This window comes from Coptis chinensis, chromosome 8, assembly GCF_015680905.1.
Source record: "Coptis chinensis isolate HL-2020 chromosome 8, ASM1568090v1, whole genome shotgun sequence".
NCBI lineage: Eukaryota > Viridiplantae > Streptophyta > Magnoliopsida > Ranunculales > Ranunculaceae > Coptis > Coptis chinensis.
In genome coordinates this window covers 92,424,640-92,438,603 of record NC_141463.1, presented here as the reverse complement: position 1 = coordinate 92,438,603, position 13,964 = coordinate 92,424,640, and the positions used below count along the sequence as shown (strand labels likewise).

The 13,964-nt window shown below is 34.8% G+C and overlaps 2 protein-coding genes and 1 non-coding gene across 3 annotated transcripts; all 3 read right to left on the bottom strand.

The window, feature by feature from the left end:
• Window positions 1-383: 383 nt before the first annotated feature.
• Window positions 384-1,634, bottom strand: LOC147484432 (transcription factor ORG3-like). The gene is made up of 3 exons (XM_086578261.1): window positions 1,231-1,634; window positions 772-1,131; window positions 384-645 (listed from the first exon to the last, which is right to left on the bottom strand). The coding sequence occupies exons 1-3, from the start codon at window positions 1,546-1,548 to the stop codon at window positions 583-585; spliced, it is 741 nt and encodes a 246-aa protein (XP_086434387.1). The 5' UTR covers window positions 1,549-1,634; the 3' UTR covers window positions 384-582.
• Window positions 1,635-10,519: 8,885 nt separating this feature from the next.
• LOC147484431 (small nucleolar RNA U3) lies at window positions 10,520-10,733 on the bottom strand. Its single transcript, XR_015207073.1, has one exon. It is a non-coding gene; the product is annotated as a small nucleolar RNA U3 (small nucleolar RNA).
• Window positions 10,734-10,949: 216 nt separating this feature from the next.
• On the bottom strand, window positions 10,950-11,814 carry LOC147484430 (DUF4228 domain protein). Its single transcript, XM_086578514.1, has one exon. It carries the CDS (start codon window positions 11,747-11,749, stop codon window positions 11,150-11,152), a length of 600 nt encoding a protein of 199 aa, XP_086434640.1. The 5' UTR covers window positions 11,750-11,814; the 3' UTR covers window positions 10,950-11,149.
• Window positions 11,815-13,964: the final 2,150 nt, after the last annotated feature.

Sequence of the window (13,964 nt, the reverse complement as noted above, 5' to 3'; positions counted from 1 at the left end):
ATATACAGGTATCACAATGACTTGAAGGAAGACATGCCTGTACATTACAGTAAGTGTATAAGACTACACTAATATGCGTAGTATAAAATATCTTGATATATCGTGATATTTGTTGATATCTATCCAGATTTTAGAGAAAGATTTATAAATATCACGATATGTTTAGAGATATATACGACTATAAATATCGATGATATTTCAATAATATTTTGATATTTAGAATATTTGGTGATATTTTGTGTATGTAATAATTTTATTTAATATTTACTATTATATTTCAAATAAATATAAATAATGTATCATGATATATTAAGAAATATCCACAATATTTATCGATATTTTGGATATATCTACGATATTTGCATGTAAAACAATGTCAAATATCCCTAAAGAGGAGGATATATCCACGATACATATCTATAAATCAGAAATCGATAAATACCCATATCCTGATATTTTGTACTCCTCATTCCATAATCTTTAGGAAGGAAATACATACAATACAAATCACACAATACCTCTAATTCGTTAGTACTATACTTGCACCTAATTCCTAAGATATCGCTGATTTTTAACTGTACTCTAACATATAGAAAGGATCTTCTGATTCAACACTTCACACTCCACTCTTTGAGTTTCTTTAGCCTGTTGAAATTAACAACAAAAAAAAAGGGGGGAATTAAACAACTTATCAATATGAATCCCACTTTCTCAATACAAGTCTTAGCAACTACAAGTTTCACTAAAAATGAGATAAGTTTAATAAACTACCTTAACATGGAGTGTGTAGAAGACTTTGTTTTGTATTGGAGCAATAGCAGAAGAATTCAGGAGTTGAATCTCATCTTTCTCCAACATTTGTAACATATCAGAGAAGGTACTCCTATTGATCTTTGATGTACATATTTGAATCACGGCTTCCCTTTGGCCAATTTGACACGTCGAGACTATAGGCAAAGACTCTCCTTTAGCAGTTCTGTTTTTCTTGGGGTAGTAAGGTAAGTTATCACTCTGCTTAGGAATACTTGATAAGATCTCTTTCTTCCTTTGTAGTAGTGTCTCAACTTGGTTTTGCAGCTGTGGTATGTATCTTAGTGCTTGAGAGATTGTAGAAGGTATACTTAATTTCTTCTGCACGATACATTGAAAGCACACCATTAGTATAATGAGATCATAATTCAAGTGTGTATTGTGATAATAAGACTATAAGAGTACACACATAGTCAATACCTTTTGATCTGTGCCGGGAAGTACTGATCGAAGAGTTGAGTACAGACTATTCAATTTTTGTCTGCGGTCTCGCTCACTAGCATTGTGGTTCTGTTTCTTTGCAGTACATTGATCACTACTAGCCCCACTGGAATGCTTGGGATAGTGAAGCTGATCAGTTTCATCTAGTGGACATGAAGAACCAAAGGAATCCAACCTATTCCATTCTTTATGGTTGAAATCCACTAAAGAATCATTTGAAGTCCAATTGTGCTCTTGGCTTATCTGTTCTTCTGTAGGAAAACCCAAGGTTGGAAATAATGGAGATAAAGCTAACATTATGAGGATCACGTGAAGACTAGTTGAGAATAGATCCTTAATTAGTACGCCTTACTAAGATGTTCGTGTCATGTATATATATACTGCCATAAACTCCGTCAGCAGATACCTCATTCTTAAATCTATTCTTGGAGTAGAAGGTGCAAATGCCTGTTGAATAATAATGTGGAAACTGGATAAGGAAAAAAATAAAAATAAAATAGAAAAATGTTTCATTACTCGGATAGTCCGATGATCATTGTTTTTAGGCAACGAGACTTTTATTTCGCAACACTAGGTGGGTGGTGGGTCACGAATCACCATTGCTGCTGGAACCAGCCCGAGATCATTAGCAAGTAGCTGTTATGCTATAGTCGGAAAAGCTAAAATTTAATTTTAGTGAATTCCACGCTTGTATTTCTCCACGTTGCCTAGCTCACTCCACCATTATTATTTTTTCTTACAAAAAGAAACGTTGTGAAGAACTTTAGCTAATGCCAAATACCAGCGAAAATAGATAATTGTTAGACATATTTTTGAGTTATGAGTTTCGGAATCCTCAAACCGCCAAAGTGCCAAACGTGTTACGTGTACGATAAACTGAGTAAATTCTGTACTCCGTATTTGTTGGATTATCAACTTCAACACATTGTAAAAAAATTATTTTTCAGTTGCATAAGCTTATAATACTACACATTTGCAATTTTATATCTTCTGTCCAAAAAACTATAGAGAATTTAAAATTGTCCGCAACAATGGGAGATCGTGATGCGGGTTGACAAATAGAGGCACATGCCATGAAGAATCTCCACAAGCCATAACAACATTTTCGTGTGCACAGTAGCTCCATTCTTGTGGAGAGCACACGCCCTGCGCAACAATTTGCTCTTCTCAATTTAAATCTCACAGAACAGCCCCGGTACCCCCGGGCACCTGGGCACAGCGATTGACCAAAGAGGTGATTCAAGATGCCATAAAATCCAAGAGTAGCAACTATCTCCAAACATAGCCATATCCCGTAGATATATAAGCTAAGCTGTCAGTGACTGAATTACGTCTCAATCAACGTACAAATTATATACAGTAAATTCTTATAGATGAGTATAATGTCGCATTTTACAAGGGTTTGGCGTATGGTGCATTTAACACAATAGGTTACTTCTTCACAATCCTAAAGGCTCATATAATCAGGCTGTCATGGTATAGACTCGGATGAGAGTATTATCTATTCTGTACCAATGAGGCAATAATAAAACCTAAAAATGAAATAGTCGAAGTCTTTACATGTATCAAAGAATGTAATTGATATTCAAATATGTTGGTAACAACATCTCTGGCTATGTTTTTTGCTAAATATATTGACACTCATGCCACATTCAGTTGGCCTGATTTTGGACACCACGTTCTCTGGCTGAGAGATCGATTTTCTAAAAAGAATGTGGATAAATGGCGTGATTTTGGACATCAGTGTGACCAACCATGTCATTGGTTCACAGAAAAATTTACCGTTAAGCACACCCCTTTTTTATTTTGGTTTCAAAAAATACAACAACCTTTATTTTCTAGAAGAAAGTGGTCTCACGGCCCATTTTCAAGTGAAAATCACTCTCCAAAGTCAAAACCAACGATTTTTTTTAATCACTCTCAAGACAAATTTCAGGTGAAAATAACCAAAATTAATTTTCAAGTTAAAATAATCTTTAAGGACAAATAACCCGGATTTGAAATAAATATTTTCTGATTTTACCCTTTTTATTGTTTTGCTATGAACAATAAGTGTTCATACCTTATGCTAATGTTAATTATTCATACCCAAATAGAACAATGATGTATTGTTCATACCTTATGCTAATGTTAATTATTCATACCCAAATAGGTGAACGCATTTTATACAATATATTGATGTATTAACAATAAATGTTCATATCTCATATTAAGGTATAAACAATGATTGTTCATATTTCAATAGGTGTTATAATCGATCATAATCATTATGTTGACCATTTTAAAATATAAACTCCGATGAATGATATATTGTTATCATAACTTATCCGATTTTCCGATGTTTTAAATAGTTTGGATTGGTTACATATCCCAATATATCCGATATATCCGAATAATGGTTGTTCATACACCGATATATTGATATTTTTTGGGCACCGATCATATCATTATAATGTTGAGGTATGAACATTGAAGGTATGAACAATCAATGTTCATACTATATACACCGGATCGTTTCGGTTGAGCGGGGCCTTTTATTATTTCGTACCAGGGGTATACTTGACATTTCATATACCTGAGCTGTTTTTAATTTTGTATAAAGAGTATACTTGACCTTTCATCTATCCGATCCTTATGAGTGATTAAAAAAAAATATCATTTAGAATTATTTTTTCCCCCAATCTGTCCTGGAGAGTCACTTTCTTCATTTTCTATTCAAAAGAATATTAAACTTTTAAGATGTTTAAATTGATACATGTTAGTCCAATTATTAATTAGGCGGATGTGGTGACACATGCCCAACTAATCTATATGATGATTGACACATCAGGTTCAATAGATTTGGGGTTTCTTTGGAGGGTCCACATAAACAGACCGTTTTGATTAAGTAGACTACATGTAATCATGTATTAGTTGAAATATTGTGAAAGTTCAACAATTTTTCAATTAAAAAAAACTAAGAAATGGGCTTCAGCCCTGGCACCCTACCATCAGCCCATATCTCATAACCTCCCTGTTTTATAGTATCTCATTATATAATCTCTTCGTTTTTTAAGTAGAGAGAAAATCACAATCTATTTTTTACTTTCCTAAATTTTTTTTGCTTCATTTTTTACCTTTTTAGATAAGCATGTCATATCATCGCCATTTCAAAGAAAAATCACTGATTCAACTTGAATAATATGATTTAAACACTGATTTAACTTCGATAACACGATTCAACTTGGAAATTAAGGAAATAAGGTTCGATAATTAATGAGGAAATAAGGTTCAACGATGAAGAAATCATGTTCAAACAATGAAGAAACAAAGTTTCATAATGAAGAAACATAATTTTACAATAAATAATCACTTACTCCCTCAACTGTTGTTAGTTGTGTCTCTGGTCTATGTTTTTTATTCTTTTTCTTCTTCGATCTATTTTGAACATTTTCCATCACTATGTAAATTATTTTTTGGATACAAATTTTAACATGCAAATTTATTTTAACATAATGATATGTTTATCTGCAAATCCCATCACTATGTAAATATGTTTTTGCATAGAAATTTCACTATGCAAATTTATTTTTACGTAGTGATTTTTCTATGCGAATTTATTTTTCCGTATATAGTAATTTTTTATGAAAATTTATTTTTACATATTAATTTTTATATTTTTCTTCTTCATCTATTATGAACAAATTGGCTCCCGTCACTATATAAATAAAATTGTTTTTGCATACAAATTTAAGTTTGCAAATTTATTTTTACATAGTGATTTTTCCATGCAAACCAATCATCATGTAATTTTGTTTTTGCATAGAAATTTTACTATGCAAATTTATTTTTACATATTGTTTTTCTATTAAAATTTGTTTTACAAATTGTTATTTTTGAAAGTCTATTTTATCTTTTCGAGATATGCATTTTTGCATTTCGAAATTACGACCTGAACAAGTTTTTTCAAATGATATCATCTTTAAATGGTTTTCGATCTTGAAATCATCTCGAAAAAAACCGAATCTACAACCTTCATGAGATAGCTACCACTTTCGTAATTTATTTTTATTATGAAATGAATGATGTTAATATTTTTGTATTTTGTGTTATTCTAAAGTGATTTCTCTGCGAAACATAAAAAATTGGAGTTCTCATGTTGAAAAGAGAGGAAAGAAGAAGACAGTATAGGGTTATTTCCATCTTTATCATGTTTTTTCTGAAAACAGGGAGTTTCATGGGTTGGTTCGTTTTGAAAGATGTTTTATGAAACCGTTTAATTACTGGCCAGGGAGATTTATATTTTAAAAAAAAACAAACAAACAGCTGTATTTTTGAAACCAACCTGAACGTTCACTCTGGGTTTAATGTCATTTTGCCTTAACCAGTTAACCAGTTCAAGGTGGAATTCATTCCATTCAAATATTGAAGGCAAACATGGTCTAGCAAAAGGCCCAAGCCCATCTATTGGAGGATGCGTATGTTGGGCTAGGCCTAGTTGCAGCCTTTTTTAAACCCGTGACAAATGTTGTGAAAGAGTGGAACTTGGTCGACTCACTGACTTGGTCTCCAATTAGAGTCTAAACCGACCTCACAAACTTTTCAATCGACGGCCTTCTCAATTTTGGTCTCCTTAATAGCCTTGTGATGCAGATTGCGGACATGAACGGCAGGTTGTTGCCACTGGTAATGTCAAGGGGTGGGATAGGAAAGGCCCAATTTTGAAACCATTAGGGTGAGTCAAATGGGTATCCCACAAAAGTGGAGTGAAAACCCGTGGAAATAACTCTCTATATGGATATTATCCCCTATATATACAAAGTGATTTTGAGAAATAGAAAGTACATCCTACACCACTTGATTTGGCTCAATTTGTAAACATTCAAATTACACCATATGGTTAATATTTTTTTGTCGTACAAACTAGCACCACGAATTTGTAATAAAGTCAATGATCTCACACTAATACGTCATATGAACTGGATCATTTGGCATCCCTTCATTTTCATGTGTATGATCAATGTACTTTATGTGATATTGCTCTGGAGACTCCATTGCATATTTTCTTTGAGTGCAACTTTGCAAAAGTAGTATGGTGTGGTGCTAATTGTACAAAAATAGTGATAGATGTGAAGTACTCTACTATGCAGGATTTTCGATTAAGAATGTTTGAGATGCTTGATAAAGTCAGGAAACAACATGAAGGAGCTACTCAAATTTGCCTGTTGGGTATGGGCTTATGGCATATTTGGCTTGCTAGAAACGATTCAAGATTCAATCATAGCAAGCCAAATCTTATTTATTATGTCAGATCGAAAGTTTCACGGTATGATGCAAATAATAATATTTTGGAAGAAAAAGTTCATAAATAGTATAATGCCTTATATGTTAAATGGTATCCCCCAAGTGATGATTGGGCAAAATTAAACACTGATGGGGCAATGCAACTATTGGGAATCCAGGATTTGGAGGTGCAGAGTGTGCTCTTCATAAGGATAATGGACACTTCATCATGGGTGTGGCAATACCAATTCTCCATACTACCAACAACTTAGCTGAGTACCTATTATTGTTTTGTAATAATGTAATGACAAGTTAGTAACATGTTAATGCAAGTCATCTACTGTCTTAACTCACTCCCTTGTAACATTATTTTATTCGTTTATTTGCTATTAATCAATTACCCTTTCAACAAAAAAAAAAAAAAAAGTGAGTTCCTTGCCATGCTCTATGGTATCAAACTATTGGCAAGACTTCAAATCCATAAGGTCATCTTAGAAACAAATTCTCAACTGTTATTCAGATCTCTTACTGCTGGGGACGTGGAGTTACATTGGCTACTAAAGAAAATCATTATTGATATCATTTCCTTGCTAAGTAACTTTGTGGAGTATAAGATTGAATGGTGATATAGAGAAGGAAACTCATGTGATGATTGTTTTGCATTTTGCGATGCGAGTTTAGGCGTTTATTTAGCAGCTAAGGATTCCTGGTGGCAACAACCTACTTCTACCTCAATGTGGACTTTAGATCGATGATTTAAATTTTTTGCCTCCGTTTTCTTCTGTATGGTTGTATCGAGCACCTATATTTACTGGTACAGATATAGCATATATATGATGATCGGGTATTTGTAAATATAGAATTCTCCATAAATAAATAAAGCTAAGTTTTCAAGGAAAAAAAAATAGTGTAATATGGCTGAAACCATTGGATCAATTTTTCTACTTTGTATCCGTAAAATGCCCTATTTTTTTTTTAGGGATTGGGATGCAGAGTCCAAAACCATTAGACTCAGCCTTAGTTGGGTCGAATTGGTTTATTTGTAGGTAGATCATGGTTAAACAACGATATAAAGGTAGGTTCATTATGCTGTAAACCCTAATAACTTTTGCAACTTTGTCAAATCATTAACTTCTTTTTTGCTTGGTAAGTTTATCTATTGTATATTAAGAAAAAGAAAAGTTACAAAAGTGTATGAACTCCATGGGAGTTACTCACCAGCCACATGCTAGTCGGTAACACCTCATATCAAGTTCATGTTACAAATCTGAAATACAACCCATTAGGATTCTCCCATTTATACAACCATGGGGGAATACCTACATACACACTTACTTCATCTTTATCTAAGCTATATTCTCTTTTTGCAGCAATGCATGTCTGCTGCAAAATTAGCTTCTCTCCATGTATGAGAGAGCATACATCTTTGCAATTTGCTTTTACACCACCCCCATCTTTTACTGAGTTGCCATGGTATCTTTCCCGTACTAAAAACTTCTATTGCAGCCGCTGAGTCTGATTATAACCATAAGTTCAGCTAACCTTTCTCAATTGCTACTTCCGCATTCTCTATAATTGCGTAACACTAAGCAACATAGTTCATCTCCACCCCTAAGCCCTTACAACTCACAAGCAAAAACTCACCATTATGATCTCGATATGTTGCACCCCACCCTGCTGGTCCAAGATTTCCCATGGAAGACCCGTCAACATTAACTTTAACTTGATCTATTTCAAGCAGTAACTACTTGCACTCCTTGATCTGTGGAGCTTTCCTTAGTTTTAGTTCAACACCCCAAGCCAATCTCACAAAGTAATCATGTGCAGTACCATACATAGTACCCTTTGACGTGTGTATAACACAGTTAACTTGTTGCTTCACATACTTTGTACAAAAGGTAAATTTGTTACTTTCATCTTCAAAGTGTACCTTATTTCTGTGAAACCAAAGAGCCACCCTCCCACCCACTACTGCTACTTCCCACATATGCCTCACTAGCACGCTACTGCCCTAAGCCATCTTTCGAGCTTGTGTCAGACTGGAGAAGCCGTTTCTGAATCGGAACTTACTTGATATTCATTCCCACAGTTGCCTCGCAAATGGGCAATACCACAATAAGTGATTCAGATTTTCAACATCCTTCTTACAAATTCCACATCTTGGTACCAGCTGCACCCCTCTTCTCTGAAGTTTTTCCTGAGTTGCTGCACAATTTCTCATCAGTTTCCATGCATTTGTAGCTGTACTTGGATGTATGTGAGCACTCCATAACACCTTATGCCAGCTGACCTTAGTCTCTTTGCTTCTAATATCTTCGTATGCTGATGCAGTTGTAAATTCACCCTTCAAGTTTGGACACCAAATCCTGTGATCCTCATCCTGTGTCAAGGGTTTATCCATGATACTAGTATCATTTGGGTAAGAAACTCCTTAAAGTTCTCTGGTGGTGCCTAGCTTCCATCTTGGATCAAATCACTTACTGCAGCATTACAATTCACTAGAGCCTCATATGATAGCTGTAGGTGCTCCTGAATGGACTTCCTTCCCAGCCAATTTGATCTCCACAAATCAATGTGTTGACTATTTCCAACCATCCATTGTGATCGAGGGATCACCTCTCCTAATGCTATTTTAATGCCTCCCCAGATAGATGAGGGTCTGTAATACTTAATCATATCTCCATTTTTCTTGTAGTACGTACTTGATTCTAATGAACTTCGCAAACTCTTCATCTCCGTTTAGAATCTGCCAGCCCAATTTCATCAGCATACACAAGTTCACCTCTTTAAGTCTTCTCAGACCTAACCCCCCCTCATTGATGGGCTTACAACATTTGTCCCAGCTAACAGTAATTAACTTCTTCGTCTCCAGACCAAAGAAAATTCCTCATCACTGTTTCTGCTTCCTTAATCAAACTCGTTGACCATTTATAAATGGACATGTTATATATTGGGATGCTGCTCAAAACCGATTTGATTAGCACCACTCTTCCTTGAAAAGTAAGTAGCTTGCCACCCCAACTACTTATTCTCTTCTTAATCTTATCTATGACACACCTCAGAGTGACATGAGTAACTCTTTCTTGTACGATTGGCACCCCTAAATATTTTTCGGGAAAAGCTCGAGAAGTAATTTCTAACACTTTCTCAATAGCCTCTATTCTTGTGTGATGAATACCACCAGTGAATAGTTTGCTTTTCTCCTTACTGACACATTGTCCCGAGGTTTTCTCATATTTTTGTAACAGCCATGCGATGTACTCGATGCCTCTTCTATCCCCTCTTGCAAAAAGAAAAATATCATCGGCAAATAAGAGATGACTAGGCCCGGGAGTGTTTTTGATCATCACCATTAGTTTAGTGTAACCCTATTATTGTCTCAGAAAATTTATTCCCCTGCTCAGTACATCTTCTGCCAACACAAATAGTAATGGTGATAATGGATCTCCCTGCTTGAGACCCCTTCCAACACCAAAATATCCACACGGCCCCCCATTAACCAAAACTGAAATTTTTGCAGTTCTGATGATGCAAAAATCCAATCTATCCATCTTTGTACAAACCCAAATTTTACCAACACCGCTTGTAAGAACTCCCAGCTCAAAGTATCGTAAGCCTGTGAGATGTCAACTTTGATGGCCACATTGCCACCATATCTTTTTTTTCTCATTTCATTTGCCATCTCTGAAGCAAGCCCGGCCAATATTGGACTGAATGCATCTTCCATGTATAAAGCCAGCTTGTTCAGGTGACACTAGCTTAATAACAACCTTGCAAATTAAGTTGCAACTAGAGCACCTTTGAAATCACTTTCATCAGCAAGTTTCCCATGCAGATGGGTCTAAACTTGGACAACTTCTTAGTTTCTTTCTCCTTCCAAATCAGTGTTAAGAAGTACAAGTTTAGTCCACCTGGTATTTGGCATTCAACAAAGAAGGATCTAACAGCCTATACCTTTGGCGAGGAAGAGAGAAAAATAAAATGTTCCAGATAGGCAAGATTTTGAGGCTTGTCAGACAACCGCACGATCACCCCAGAAGCCTGAAGGCTGCTGAGAACGATCCTCTACAGCGAAGTGAACCCATCTGGATCACCAGCCATTAATCACGCTCTGGTCGCCCGGTCCTGGTTCATCTACCAAGCTTTGTTCACCGTCTCTTGATTGCACAAGGAAAGAGAGGTACTTCCCTAAAGAACAGATCCTGTTCAAGTAAGTTCGTTCTATAGGTTGATAAACCTTAATTTGTAGATAATATTGACAAATCATTGACGGTATGAAGATAATATTGATAAACCTTAATTTGTAGTATTCGGTTTAGCCTCTTAATTAATCTCCAAATTCGAACCATATAATAATTATACATTTAAATCATTTCTGTGAGCTTCTTCCACTAGAACAATTTTTACCAATCAACTATAAAAATTTAAAACCCGACTGTGTACAAGCATATTTATGTTCTTTAACAAAAAAAACGTACAAGCATATTTATGTTAAAATGCAATGCTGAAATAGACGTACCATACATTATAAATTTACAAAACAATGTCTTTTTTACAATGAAAAGAATAACAATGATCAGTATCTAAATATCTAACAGAAGAATTTGTGGCCTTCAAGTTTTCATGATGATCTCTTCTAAATTCGTAAGAACTTGATTGGTGACGCTCGCCTCCTACACTCAGAAATGGTTTCGAGCTTAGGCGACCACACCTGTTCTTTACAGTACCCTACTAATTGATCGTATTGTTCTTTTAACTCTGGCGTACTAATAAGAAACTTATTAGTACAACTATCGCTATTCGTACCAGTTTCAGTCCTTTTCGAGATAAGTTTTGTAATAAACTCCGGCGAAACCTTAATCAACAATCTTCCATTTGCACACTTGACATATTCAAATGGACCCTCATGACCACCAAAATTAATAGGAGCAAGTTTTGGACTTGAGACCAAGGAAGAAAGTGAAGATATTGACAAGACCTTGCATGCGAAATGATCAACTGGAAGAACAAAATAAGTTTCGCCGGGTACTAGTTTGTCGTCGATGGAGAGTGTAGGGATAGGCTGGCCTATGTAGAAAGAATCAGCATGACAAACTACCATGTTAGGGAATTGAAACATGACTTCTCCAGCTATATTTTTCCCTGTTAGAATCTTTGTTGTTCCTTCATAAAAGATTAACTTCACTGATGATCTCAATACTTTGGGTTGACAACAAGGAGAGATTGCATTGCCCATTAGAGAAAGGAGGATTGAATTTTGAACTGTAGTGCAAGGGCGAAGAGTTGGTTTTATATAGAGAACCAATGAAGTGGATTGTACGTGTTTATGACCAAGTAAAGTCCACATTTGTTTTCTTGTAGGCATTTTGGCAGGTTTTTGTCGGTGTTCAATGAAGCCGGCTATGAATTTTGCTCTTTAACATGTGTTAGTACTATACATTTTGTTAACTGTATCGCTTGCTTATGTTTATACTTTATATATAGTTATATACTACTGATAAAGAAAGGACTAAGATACCTAGCAAAAATAAAAGAAAGGACTAAGATATCCATTTAATTGATTGTAGGGCGCCTTTGTTTTCTAGTTTTGAAAAATAATCATTTAATTTGGAAAAGACATAATATGCCCAAATAATTAATTATATACATTGAGCATAAGAGCAAATATAGCACTCCAACCACAAAAATGTCATTCCAAAGGGACTGCTAAAAGGGTCTTAAATTTGGAAGAAGTCAAAACTTCAATAAAAATTAAGCCCTTCTTCCGCTAATTTATGCTATAATAAGTTTGGGAGATTTATTAAAAGGTTAATTCCAGGACGGCATATTTTACGTCGTCATCCTCATCCCCAATGTGTTAAATTTTTGAAGGTTAGTCTAGAAGGTTTATCGACGGACGACGAAATTGTGTAATCCGTCCAAAATAAATTCAACTTAAGTTACAAAATAATGGAAGGACAGCAAAAACTATATTGTCCGTATCATTTAGCATTTTAAAACATAAAACACGATTGGATTAGTTTTTTTATTTTGGGGTGCCAAATTTGACTGGGCAAGCTAAAATGTCTATGTGACACTTTTTAGCAGTCCAATTTAACAGTTCTCCATTAGACTTGCTCTAACGCGGTTAAAACTTTCAACACCTACTATGCAACTGGTTGTACCAGTTTTGAGTGTCACAATGAGGAGAAAAGACATGTTAAACTTTTGTGAAGAGGGTCATTCAGCAATTCGTTTATTTATTTATTTTTCAATGTCAACTAACAATTCTTTTAATTAGTTCTTTTATATGCTGATTATTTAGTAATGATATTCAGGTTCAGAATCATTATGTATATACTAAACAAGAAGTCAGGTGATTTATCCTTAATATTGCGCAAGTTGGGAAAAATCTGTTCGATAGATAATGCCAAGTTGCTTGCTTACGAAAACAGTTATCCAAATCCTGTTTGACATAAATTTTATATCATGTGAATTTTCATTGACAAAGTACTAACTTTTTATTCAAATCGGATTTTATTGGGGAGAAAACTTAAACATATGGAAATGAGTTTTGTATGGAAATTCATGAATTAGCATATGACCTCAAGGGGACTTTACAACCTTTCATATAATAAGCCAATTGACAACTTTAAGATATAATGAGTCAAATGCACATAAATGATATAATTGGCGATTGAAAACTCAAATAATTGGTAGTTGGGTTTGAAGATGCAATTTGCGCCAATGTGGGGAGTGGGGACTGGGATACTCAAATTTTGAAACATATTAGCAACCCTACAAGACTTTTATGCCATGAAAACAGTAAATGCCACTTAAGGAATAATGGTCTCTCCTAACCTTGACGACAAAATCTTGACTACATGAGTGTATAGATTAAGTATTTGACAATATACACTTGTAATGATTAATATTTTCATCGATTCGTACTCGATGAGAGTTGAATCGATATAAATTACAGGTGGCTAGCTCCATTTGAGTTGTGATCGTTGTGTCAACGCCAATCAATAACAATCTAATACGAGCACATCAGTATACTTGTATATCCAGATCATATATACTTTTTTTCGATAAACACCAGATCATATATATATACAACCTCTCGGATTTCAAATTTTCATCGACAGTGCATTTCCTGACAGTGCGTGCACATTTTCATCCGAACCCATTACATTTACTAAGAATCCACGAACTAGCTAGCTGATGACTGATGAGCCTATATATCTCACAGCAACCATTACTTAAAAGAATAAAACAAATGCAAATAGAAAAAATCAGAACGAAACGCGGCGCAGACACACACAACAACAAATGCAAAATAAAATTGTCTGTCACATTTTTTTGACAAAGAAGAGTGCTTCATCAAAACATTGCTTGAGCACATTTAAAAGAAGGTTAGAGAACAAAGTCCACTTAATTTAATCCAAATCAAAAGACAGTAGGTGAGTAGG

Bases quoted from the DNA above. Each gene is read 5' to 3' on its own strand.
- LOC147484432 (XM_086578261.1), bottom strand. From the start codon at position 1,548: ATGTTAGCTTTATCTCCATTATTTCCAACCTTGGGTTTTCCTACAGAA. The intron at 1,132-1,230 runs GTATTGACTATG...TGTATCGTGCAG, and splicing joins TTCCCGGCACAGATCAAAAG to AAGAAATTAAGTATACCTTC. The intron at 646-771 runs GTAGTTTATTAA...TAATTTCAACAG, and splicing joins TCTACACACTCCATGTTAAG to GCTAAAGAAACTCAAAGAGT.
- LOC147484430 (XM_086578514.1), bottom strand. From the start codon at position 11,749: ATGGGCAATGCAATCTCTCCTTGTTGTCAACCCAAAGTATTGAGATCA.